Here is a 12518-nt window from a genome sequence, read left to right on the forward strand (position 1 = left end):
TCACCTTTTCGTCTTCACTTCTTCCTACCCTTAGTGACATAGTCTTCTTAGCATTAATTTTCAAACCTATTCTAGCACCCTGAGCTCGCAAAACTTCTAAAAGTTCATTCATTTTGCTCACACTTTCATCGAATATGCATAAATCATCAGCTTAATCTAAGCATAATCATCATCATTCAATCATGAGCATAATCATCATCATTTTCCTCTATATCTTTTCCTTTTACTGTATCTCAGTTTAACACATTCTCTAAATGTTCTGCCCGTCTCTCTTTAACTCTTCCCTCATCACTAATTGTGGCCCCGTTCCTACCTTTAACTGGGACAAGTCTGGATTGACTACTCCCTCTCAATTTGTTAACATGCCAGTACAATATTTTTCTATTGTGCCGTCTAGCTGCATCTTTCAGATCCTTGGCAATTTTATCTATGGCCTCCACTTCACACCTCCTTAGATCATATTTTAATGCTTTCTCTACTTTCTTTACATTCCTTTGTCTTCATGTGATCTATTACTCAGATAATTCTTGTACAAACCCTTCTCCCCTCTATAAAACATAAAGCTTTTTCACTAATATTCGTAGCTGCAGTCTTAACTTTCTTCCTTAAGACACCATCAGCAACTTCACAAATTGTTTTTCTAATTGTTTTGGTACCGAACAGACTTGGAAAAACCTATTGAACCAGAAAACTTTTATTGAAAAAAAAATTTGAATTTCCTTTTTCTAACTCCAATGCGGAATAACTACCTTGAAGCTAAAAAGAAAATAGCGTTTAGATCTCAGAGTCCTAAAACACAAAGATTATAGTTCATAATAAAACAACTTAGGAATTGCGACATGCTATTTGAGAGCGTAACATTTATGCCAAGGAAAGCATTTTGATGTTTAAATGGCTATTAAATTAATGTTTCTACGGATGACATAGTTTCGTGACCTTTGATTTGTGAATTTCCTGGTATAGTTGCTAATTTCTGTAAGATTAATGTCTATGGAACGGTAAATTTAAGCTATAGTCGATACCTATATTCTTCTCAAGAGCAATTGAGAAAGGATTCAGAAATTGTAAAACTTGTAAGTCACATCGATAGGTAGCTGAACAATGGCGACAATGCTTTAAAATGAACTTAAAGGGGGTTTTCCGCCGTCGAAACAAAAATCTGTTAGCTAAAAATTTTCCCAACAGTGGTATTTCCGCCATCCAATAAAAAACTGTTTGCCAACATCGTTAGAGAATATCTTTAACAAATCCAATGCTTGTTTGAGAAAATTGTTGGATAATCTATTTCTGTTAGCTATCAATTGTGATGCCGCCGTCCTAGCTAACATTCTTAGCAAACAGTTGGACGGCGTAAAAACTCCTTAAACTAGATTAATGAATTTAGTTTAAGCTAGCTTAATTTTTGCTGCTTCCATATCCATCAACTCGAAAGTGTATTTCTTTTATATGACACATTCAATTTAAAGAAGTGTGACTTTATGCAAATTGTTCTATCCTAGGGTTATTTCAATAAGCTTGAATCGAATTATTGTTGAAACAGCTTTATCTGCCTAATTGTGTAACCCGGTATTAATTTGAGTTTGGTTAGTATAAGATAGGTTTCAAGACTGTTTATTCAGTATTGGCAGAAAGCTCGAGGGTTGTCAAAGCAATAAGAGTTTTTGAAATGGATTGCTTTTGTCGTGCTTAAATTAGCAAAAAATTTAAAGCTGGTAAAATACGTGATTTTAGTTCTTATCAGTCCTGTAGTAGCGCATTGGGTTTGACCATGGCTTGGTAATACGGGACACAATGATCGAATCTTGTTGTAGATGCATACTGCAGGGCCGGCACAGGGATCTTAGTAGTGAAGTAAGGTCGTCATTCCAACTGTTACTATTAGGTCTTATCAGCAATTTCATAGCTCTTTTATGTGTCATGTATAGTGTATTTAAATGTTATATTATGCCAGTGAGCGAATCTGGTAAGGTCAAAAATATCGTTTCCACAAATGTTTAGTTTCTGTCACGTAGGATTTTCACCCTTTTTTCTTCTATTTTGAACAACATAAAATTCAAAACCTAGAGGGCTATTATGTTGTCAGGAGTATCTATTGGAAAGGCGCTGGAGGCTCTTGTTATCGCATTGGAATATCATAATCTTGTGAGAATTCAAACATTGTATTAATCAATCTATTTAGTCAAGGTTCGCTAAAGCTTTGAACCTTTATTTTGTTTTCATCACCAAGCTTTGACGCAGTTGATTTATCATACCACCCTAGACTTGCAATATTTGTAGTTGTGTCTTGGTGCCTTTTGTATGCGCTATTTGGGTATTAATCAGATGCATTCGGATGAAGGATGACAGATTGCCAAAGATTATCCTTTTCGGACATTCGTCAAGGGCTTAACGGAAAGCTGGTTGTCCGCTGTTGAGGTGGGAGGAGGTCGTAAAAAAAGATTTAAGGGAAATGGAAACTTCCTGGGAGGGTGTAAAGAGGGGGGGGGGCTTTGAATAGGTTGGGATGGAGGAGGAGCGCGCGTAGCTGTGTTACCCTCAGGTGGCTTGGTGCTGCCGTAAGCTATTAGTTGTAGTGGTAGTATGCGTGGTGTTATTGGGTCCCGTAAAAACATACAAGCTAGAAGCACAAAATGATAGAACATGAAAAGAAAGAAATTGTGAGTCAGTTCGATGTCAATCATTCTAGGTAGACGAAGAAGAATTTGACATGTGTGCTTTATTTGCTTTTCAAGGTTTTTTTATAGCTACCAGTTATTGACTAAAATTATAAACCTGACTTACTCTAAAAAATAGCATTTTGACCAACTTCAGTGTGGCTCATTAACTATCTGGACATCAAAATGTTTTGTCCGGATCCAAAACTAAGTAATTTCCAGTATATCGTTGAAAGCAGGCCACATTGTTAATTTCAGTTCAGCTTATTAATTATCTGACCATCCAAATGTTTTGTCTGAGTTCAAAGCTTAATTAATTTCCAGAATATCGTTAATTTTGAAACGGGTAAAGCAATTCATTTTCTGAATTGATTCATGAACATTCGGATCGAATCCAAAACCGTTGGTTTTTCGAATATTTTGGAATATACTCTCTAATCGCACTCTAGCAATTTTATCAAATATTTGTTCTCCTTTGTTCATTTTCATTTCTGAATCGTAATAGTCTTCATATCCAAGTGAAAGGTATCATTGAAACTTTAAAGCGGGCAATTAGACATGGTATCAATATGATACCCATATCTGTTATTTGTCGTGAAAATAATTTATCGATAGTCTCGTTGGTGAGGTCCCGAACGCAGCTGCTTAATTTCTACTGTGAAGTCTAAAGTTTTTTCTCAAAGATTATATATCAATTTTGTTTGTTCGTTTTATTCTTAAGTGGGCGAATCACATTGCATCCTAGACATTCTGTCTGAATTACCTCAGGATTATTCGAGAATATCAAACATTAGGGATATACTTCAGAATTAGTTTCAGATTATGAGATCATATTTAGGTGAAGAGTATCACTAGAATGGGGAATTTGGTATTGCATCACTCCCATATCCAGTCTATCATTTGGCATGAATCTACTAGCGGTGGTGCCGATATCCTGACTCCCAGTCTTCGGCTAGGAGTGCAATGCATAGTTGGAGAGAAATCATCCAACGCTTCTTATATACCCATTTCTGTGTGCACGTATTACGTAGCTTAGGTCAAACCCACTGTGCCACCACAGGACTTGTTTGTTTAACTCTTGACTGGGCGAGCAAAATTTGAACTTTGTATCCTAGACATTCCGTCAGAATTAGCTTCCGATTATGACATCATATCTAAGTGAAGAATTACTAGACTGTTTGAACAAATAACGGTATATAGTCTGCTATTTGCCATGAAAATCGTTTGTCGTGAATCTCTACTTGTTGAGGTCCGGATCTCAGGTGCCTAATTTCCATAATAACGTCTAAACTTATATCTCAAAGATTCTGTTTCAGTTTAGTTTGTTTTTTCAACTCTTGAATGGTTGAGTAAAATTCAAGTTTGAATCCTAAATATTATACTTCGTCTGAATTAACTTCCGGTTATGACATCATGGTTGTCCTCCTAGGGGCAACTTAGTAAAGAACGAACCTTAGCTCATAAATACCGAAAATTTAAAAACGCGCTTTGGAAAAAAAACGGCTCGTACCCGAATGAAGAGTAGTCCTAGAGTATTAGAAGGGATAATGGTATACAGTCTGATCTATCGTGAATCTCTACTTGTGAAGGTATCCAATGCAAATGCCTAATTTCCATGCTGGATTCCAAAGTTGTATCTCATAGACTGCAGTAATCTTGTTTGTTTGTTTTACCCATATGCGAGCGAACCAAATTCCATTCTGCACATTCCATCTGAGTTGACTCCAAATGATTTGAGAACATCTAAGATTAGGAGTATACTTAATCTTTATCTAAGCGAGAGCACCACTAGAATGTTAAAATGAAGGGCTAAGCGTTGCAACAATATCATATTCAGTCTGTTATTTACCATGAATCTACTCATAGATTTCCCCGAACGTAGGTGCACAATTTCCCTATTAAAGTCTTCTGTTTTATCCCAAAGATTCTGTACTGATTTTGTTTTTAATAACTTGTAATGTTTTGAAATAAAAAAGGTAAAAAAGGTAAAGGATACGGCATTAGACTTTACAGTCCGTACCGGTGGTGCTGATCTCCATTTCTTGGCCCTTCAGCCAGGAAGTGCAATGGGGGGTTGGGTGCCAGCCATCCTGTGCTTTCGCACAACCTTCCTGATTACCTTCCCCAGATTTCTCCAGGTACCCATTTAGAGCTGGGTCGACTCTGGCTAAGCTTACAGAGTCACACCACTGACCCCCGTCCCAAACCGAAGAATTGGTTACACTGGGATTCGAACCTGCGTCCTCTCAGACAAGGGATCCCGAATCCAGCGCACCAACCCACTCGGCCAGGGCGGCCGAGTTTTGAAATAGTTTGTATTCAATTAAATTTGATTTTAATGAGTAAGTTCTATTGACGATAATTACTTGCTATTGAAAAAAATGTCTTTTTTTATTTAATTCATGGTAATGTTTCAACATAAACAATAATCAAACAAAATATACCACTTCAAAATACTACATACCCTGTAATATAGGGGTATAAATAATAGCCATTGTTCAAAAAGAAAATGATGATTACTCAAAAAACAGTTATTTATCATTCACTAGAATGTTTGTCCACACGCGTACCTGAACGAGAGAATAATAATTTGCCTGTAGCTTTATCTCAAAGATCCTGAAATATTTGTTTGTTTGGTCGTTTTACTATTGAGTGGGTGAAGTAAATTCGAACTTTGCATCTTAAATATTCCATCTGAATTAACTTCTCTATGGCATTGTTTTATTTATCAAACTATTTGATCAAATTATTTGAGGATAGGATTATCTTCAAATTATTTAATCAAGTATTTGATTAAATGTTCGTGTTTAATTTGGCTTGGTGATTCATTTTATTTTGTTCATTTTTAGATTAATTTATTGATCTATTGCAGAATCAGTTCTATAGCTTTCATATCATGTCAGTATTTAAACCAGTTCTTGAGGGAGAACTGGTCATCATGATCAAAATGGTTGTGAAAATTTGCAGTATTTGGCCTCTGTCACGTTTTGTATTTCTATAAGTATGAGTTCTTTTCTTACCCTGACTGGCTATGAAGGAAAAACAGGTGAACATTAAAAAGTAATTTTATTGTCAAAATAATGTACATTCAGGGTTGTTTTTCTAGGTAATCAACTTGATTGTTAAACCATTTGTCATATCTGTGAAAAAGCTTTGTAATATCTTCTTCATAAAATGTTGCCGCTAATGATCGAAGATGGGTTTTTGACGGTTCCTGTTCACACTAAAAATTGCAGTAATTTTCGTTCCTGGCTGCATTAACTCTTCAAGCAGTGCACTGCTTGGTCCCTAACAATGGTTAGGGTCCCTAACTTAAAGTGGTTCAAAGTTTGTTTGAATTTTTGGTTTGCTTGGGAGATTCCAGTGCATCGTTTTGTATTTCCCAATACCTACTAATTTTGCATTGCATTTGATTTCATCTTCTATGTTGAAGTAATTTGTTAATATTAAAAATAAATAAATCATTTTGATAGTTTCTCTTGACGCATAAAGCGAAATCGGCCCTCTCAAAGCTTGTTATAGCCTCTTTGAAAAGTAAAATATCATCTAGTCTAACACACATGAGGCCATTATACCCACCAATTATAGCGTAACACATACAATAATACACACATCATTTAGTGCCGTTTTGGCTCAAAAGGAGAAATAAGAAGAACGAAATACGAAAATAAAACTAGCGTAAATCCAAAGGAAACACAAGAAAAAAAAAGAAGAAGACAAGTAATTTAAAAAAGTAGAAGCTTGAGCACAAAAGGCATAATACAAAAATATTTTTAGGTAAGAACATAGCTTCTTTATATGGTTATGATGTTTCTGGGACTGAAAGTGGGTTGAAAAAGGGGCTTGGTAGCACTGTTAGCAAACTGACGAGAAGCTCAAAGAAGCCCTCGCAACTCATTCTAAACAATTGGATACTATAAATAGGGTATTACAATGTAAATCTGTAAATAAAATTTTTTGTCCTGTGGTGGTGCAGTGGATTTGACCTTAGCTTGGTAATACGGGACCCAGAGATCGAATCACGCTGCAGGAATGCACTTCAGGGCCGACGCAGGGACCTTAGTAGTCAAGAAGCGTCGTTAATTCTTAAATAAATAGGGTATTACAAAGCTTGCTCACACATATTCCAAATGCGATAATCATAAAGACTTTGATTGTACATTTATTTGTATAGTATTTTTTTCACGCGTATTCCCCTCATAGCCAATCAGAGGCTAAAAAAAAAAAACATTCCATGCGATATATACAGGTTAGTTTTCGCTAAAGGTTGGAAACAAGTTGGAATTTGATTCCAATGATGAAATCGTCCTAAAGCGTCTGCATAACAATCCAAACAAAAAGAATCACACCAGTCCTTGTTGATTTCTGTTTTCATTTTCAGGTTAAAAAGAAGAAGAAGGGTAAATGTGAACTTATATAAGTCAGATTTGAAGTCGACGCCTAACTTTGCACAGGAGGCGAGGGGCTGCTGAGTAGAGCCTGCCGTTTTTGTTATCTTAGCGAATTTTTTCTTTTTCTTTTAATGTATTTACAAATGTTCTTATTCCTTCCACCTTGACAATAAAAAAGAAAAATAGACACAGAATTATTTGTGAGAATTTTTTCATAGAGAAGAATTCTAAAGTTGAAAGTATTGGATTAGTTTGTTGGTTTTTTTTTTATCGGGTATTCGTAGAATCGATTTAACATAGAAACAACACTGTTATGTAATTTGTTTTGTCTTCTTTTTTATTATTCTTTCTTTAGTATGTGGCTAACCTAAATGCTGATTTATTTTTCTTATTTTGTTGGCCTTAAAAGCTTTTATAATGATTCAGAATAAATGTATTGTCTTGTAAAATTAGAAAGTGATTTCTAATTATGGAGCAATGAAGAACCAGGCAAAGATAATTTTTTAAGTGTTTATAGTACGTTCCACATTGCCTCATCATTATTATTGGAAATAGGAGGTAAAATCTTCACAATCACTATAAGGAAATTATTCAAAAATTAAAAACGAGGCATTGAGATGGGGATTCAAGCGGTCCTGTCAGATCGACTGATCGTTCAGAAATTCCATTTTATTGCGGGTGTGTTGAACGTTTCCCTTTTTTTCTCTTTTTTTTCTTAAGGAAAACGGCTCACGGTTAGCAGATATCGAAAATCGTTAGAATATTCACTCAGAAACTGTTCACTCCAGTCGTTGAAACGCCAAAAAAAATATGAAATGTTTAAAAAGCAAGTGCATAGGAATTGGTTAAATCAAATTTTAGAAGCCAAAAAAAAACATTCAAAGAGCCAATCCGTATTAGCTTAGGTCAGTTATGCCAAATGAAAAATATAATTTAATTCTTATCTTCTATGATAATTTCTCTTGAAATACTCCCCCAGGCCTCGTGTATCAAAAGAACACGACCTTCATGTTGTTTGTCAAATTTTAATGGAAAACTTTTGATAAATATGATTAGTTTTTCAGTTGCTAGCAAATTATGGTTCTACAAAGCTTTTGATTCAGAATAACGGATGCGATTTTCAACGGCTCATTAGAAATATTTCAACGCAGCCGTTGAATCGTTGTGATTTATAAACATGCAGGAAAAAATGTGGGAAATTTGACGGATCGCGCAAAAGCCAAAAAGACGTTTTTGCGTGAAACCACATCAGCGGGGCCCAAGGTAACACAAACTTGCATAAGGTAAAGTTCTAACTAGAGTGCGAGTGTACTTAGTGCCTATGCTACACACAAAAGTCGCTCCTGAAGTTTTATTTTTTCTAGTGTGAAAGAACAGTAAGCAAAAGCTCATGTTTTAGCATTTATTTCTCACTATACATATTTATTTTATCAAATGCATAAATGTGTAAATAATATATTTATTATGTTTAATTTTAATATAGTTATCAATATACTTCTTCGTTTAAGAAATGGGCTCAGAAACGGAGACATTTAGTATTTAGTGCTGCTCCTTTTAACTCCTCTTACTCTTTGTTTTTCTAACCTACTCCCCAACCCTGGTTGCAACCACAGTAAAACGGCGATGTATCTTATTTCTCAATGCTAATTTTGAAGATTGATCATAAAAAGATGTGAAAGTACCTATGCGTTTATGTTTAAAAAAATGAAAACAGTACTTCTCAGAACAATTTTGTCAATGTTGTCAAATAAAGGTATTTTACTAATTACATCTACTTTTCTCTGAGAAAAATATAAAGCTAAAGTGTATTCAGTAGAATATGTTAGAAATTGGGAGAATCCAAAAACGGAATTCCCATTTTGGGTGCTCTGTTAAGAGCTGGTTTCAGGCAAAAATGACGTTATGCGCGTGTCCAGCCTGCAAATCTGTCAAAATGAAAATTACAAATATTCCTAAACGGTTGTTTTTGTAAACCTGAAATACTGAAAAATAAAAGGCCAAAATCTGTCGACTTGTTCTATTTGCCTAGTTTGCTATTATATTAATTAAGCTGACATATCAACTTATTACAGATAGAATTAGCTATTTTTTAAATTAGGAAACTTACAGAATTCACCAAAGACAGAAAAAAAGGAAAGAGAAATACAAAAGTACCCCAGAAAAGCTCCAAATACCTGGAGAATATTTTTCTTATCGCAAATTTCATTCTGATTAGTCAGAGCAGGGTTGCCAAGTTGTACACTATTGTAGTTTTGACTCATTGCATTCTTTCCCTCGACGGACGAGAATTGAACTCTTAGCAATTTTTGGCTAAGATCACTCTTTTACGAAATGATGATAGAAAAAGCTCTAGCAAAATGCAAAACTTCAAATCTAATTATTTGAGTGCAAAAGTCGCAACTGCCAGCCGGTATGATCTCTGTCTTGCCTTACAGTCGTCTTTCCAGTATTTCCAACCATTTAAAAAGAAGTAAATTAAATCAAAGTCAAATTAACAAGTTGGGATTCAAATTTAATAAAAGAAGTCAAAAGCTGTTTGGCACAACCCTTCTTCTTGGAAATGTAAAAATGAGAATAGAGTAAGGTGACGGAGAAGCAACGACCTAAACAAATCTTTTAAAAGTCTATTCTCAAAGTGATAAAATTCTGTACTTAAAGCAGTCAATTCGCCGAAAAAGCAGCTGTCCACTTCCTGAGAATGTACCCAGAAAACCACTAATTTTCTATAATAATTGGAAAGAAATTTACAAGAAAAGGAAAGAAGGAGAAAATCCAGTAGAGAAAGAAGAAGAATTATTTTGTGGGACTAAGGATGTCTTTGCCACTTAACTACAGTTAAGTTAGCTATAGTTCATGCTTCAGATCATATTTGACAACTGTCATGAATAGTTACTTGGGGTGTTAATATTTCTTTTAAAACATTTGGACAAACTGGAGACTAAACTATCTAAATGTTTTAAGAAGTCAACTATGGTTCAATTAAATGTCCAAGCGATCAAAATTAACGCATGGAATTTTCTAGCAGAGTTTTACTTTTAGCTATAAAAGGAACAAGAATTATTGTCTAACTCACTATTTAGAGGTTCATTTAAGTAGAAATCCTCCCTGACTTCATTTTAAATACATTTGAAAAATTTAAGGACAGTTTTTCTAATGATCGGGGGACAGCTTATAATTATTTCTAAATAACGTAAAAGTGATCAGAACAGTGAGAGGGGCTGCGCGGGTGCAAATTTTCGACTTGCACCTTTTTTTTTATAGCAAAAATCCCTTTTTTCTGGTCTTGATTTGTAATCTTTTGAGACGTCGAAAATTGGCGACCCTGGACAGCGGCATCCAGAACGCCCAAGCGTAAAAAATACAAAACTTTCGGTACATTAAAAAACTAATAAATGTTTGGTTAATTTTCTCCACTGCTTGTTCTCTATACTTGATAGATAGCGTTTAAAAGATTTGATTCTTTAATGGCATCTACCATGTTAAATTAGTAATCTTGCACAGCGCAAATTTTATGACATTATATTCATTTCTGTACAAGCAATACGTAGAGTTGCTAATCTCCTTGCCCTTCGTCCCCCTCATGCGATTTTTTTTTAGCGCAATGCGGCTCACCGATAACGGATGGAGAAAAATTGCAAAAATGTTTACACAGAAACAGTTGATTTAAGCACAAAAACTTGTATGACGCATGGGTATAGGAATAGGCTAAATCAAGTTCGAGAAGGCAAAAAAATATATTATGGGATAGCTTGTATAAGCCCAGCTATACATAGTTAATGATATAATTTTTGTCTTCGACGTGTATTTCCCTGGAAATGTTTCCCTTAGGTCTTTTAAGATTTTTTTTTTAATGACCCTCATGTTCTTTTCATATATTAAAAAAAAAGAAATCACCTGTGCAACAACGCAAACACAGAAACAAATCCACAACATGAAAAAAAGAGACGGAGAAAGGAAGACTGTTTACCTACTTAGTAATTTAAATAGATCAGTACTTGAACGAGGCCTTAACCTTACTTATCCATCCAATTACATAGGTCAAACAGCTTAACCATACACAATCAACCGCAAAGAATAATCCATAGACAGGCAGACGTGTCGTAAGTAAGTATAAGTCATCATATACCGAATAAAAAAAAGAGAAATAATTCAAAGGCGACCACCCAGCACAAGGGATCATGTGTTTTCAGTGGCTCAGTCAGGAGCGCAGCTTGGGCTTTGATATTTGTGGGGTGGGATATAAATAATGTGCCAACAAAACCGTCCAGTGTGCCGACAAATGCTGACACAAGCTAAATTTCAGATGCACCCCTCCTAGCTGTGCCTCTGATCTCAGTAGAAATATTTCTCCGTTGCCGTTGAACCATTATCTTACAGCAAACAAACGGATGAAATTTGACGGATCGCCCTGAACCTAAAAGGTACGCTTTTACTTGAAAACGCACAAGAGTGAATTAAGGGCTAGCCTGGATGATATGTGGCATAAAGTTTAACCATAGCAGGGGCAGTCTGTGGTATAAAGTTGATCTATGTTTAGAGCGAGGAAAGATTAGCTCCGGCAGTGAAAAGTCTGCATGTTGCAAAATTTTTTATAGGAAACAATGAAAAAAATTTTGAAAACCCGAAAATATATTAGAAGCTTAGAACGAAGTCCCTGAAATCTAAATTTTCCCATAATCCCTTAATTGGTTCTGGTAATTACCCTGTTTGTGTGCTTTTGACACCCCCTCCCCCTCAAGAAAAACTTCGAATGTGTCTGATAGATAACGAATTATTCCAGCATCCTCTGGGATGTAAGTCTACTTCACCGGAAATTAGTCTCAACTTCTTTTGAATTGCTTTAACTAATGTATTCGAGTTTTGAACCACAGATCATTCACAAGCAAAATATTCAAATTTATTTATATAATCTGTCATATTTGGTAAATCACCGGCATATTAAAATGAGGCTTAATTTATGCCCAAGCTACATAATAATCACACCTCTTGATTGAAAATCCAAGATTTATGAATGTCTTGTTCTTTGAATTTAACGTCACAGTCGTACTACAGAAGCGTAATATTGAAATGGCAAAAACTTGTTTAAAAATCTTGTTTTAACATAATTTGTTTTCAAGATTTGTCAACTAATACCGTGGCTTTGTATCTTTTATTGAGTTTATCCAGGGTTACCAACCCTAGTGATTTATCGCTATTTGTAGTGATTTTTTATATTGTCTAAACAAAAAAATCATTAAATCAGCACATAAATCACATGTTATTGAAGAACACCACTAAAAATCACTCGAATCTTGTGATTTTTATCACCGGGTTGTAACCCTGGATTCCTCAAAAACACAGGAAAACGACTTTTTAATATTTCCTATTCAGAAAATTATGTTTTGAATTTTCACTCTGATCGTTCAATCATTAAATCTATGCTTGAAACTTGAAAGCTTTGCAGCTCAAGAAATTACGAATGGGATATATTATT

The 12518-nt window shown here is 35.0% G+C and overlaps 1 protein-coding gene across 5 annotated transcripts in view; it reads left to right on the forward strand.

Moving 5' to 3' along the window:
* Positions 1-7501, forward strand: part of LOC136027023 (ras-like GTP-binding protein Rho1) — a 48730-nt gene extending 41229 nt beyond the window's left edge. For all 5 annotated transcript variants that reach the window (XM_065703933.1, XM_065703934.1, XM_065703938.1 and 2 more), the window contains exon 5: positions 7036-7501. In XM_065703933.1, coding sequence (XP_065560005.1) covers positions 7036-7074 — 39 coding nt within the window. In that variant the 3' untranslated portion in view covers positions 7075-7501. The remainder of the gene's footprint in view (positions 1-7035) is intronic.
* The last annotated feature ends 5017 nt before the right edge of the window (positions 7502-12518 follow it).

The sequence above is a fragment of the Artemia franciscana genome, chromosome 5 (genome assembly GCF_032884065.1).
Source record: "Artemia franciscana chromosome 5, ASM3288406v1, whole genome shotgun sequence".
NCBI lineage: Eukaryota > Metazoa > Arthropoda > Branchiopoda > Anostraca > Artemiidae > Artemia > Artemia franciscana.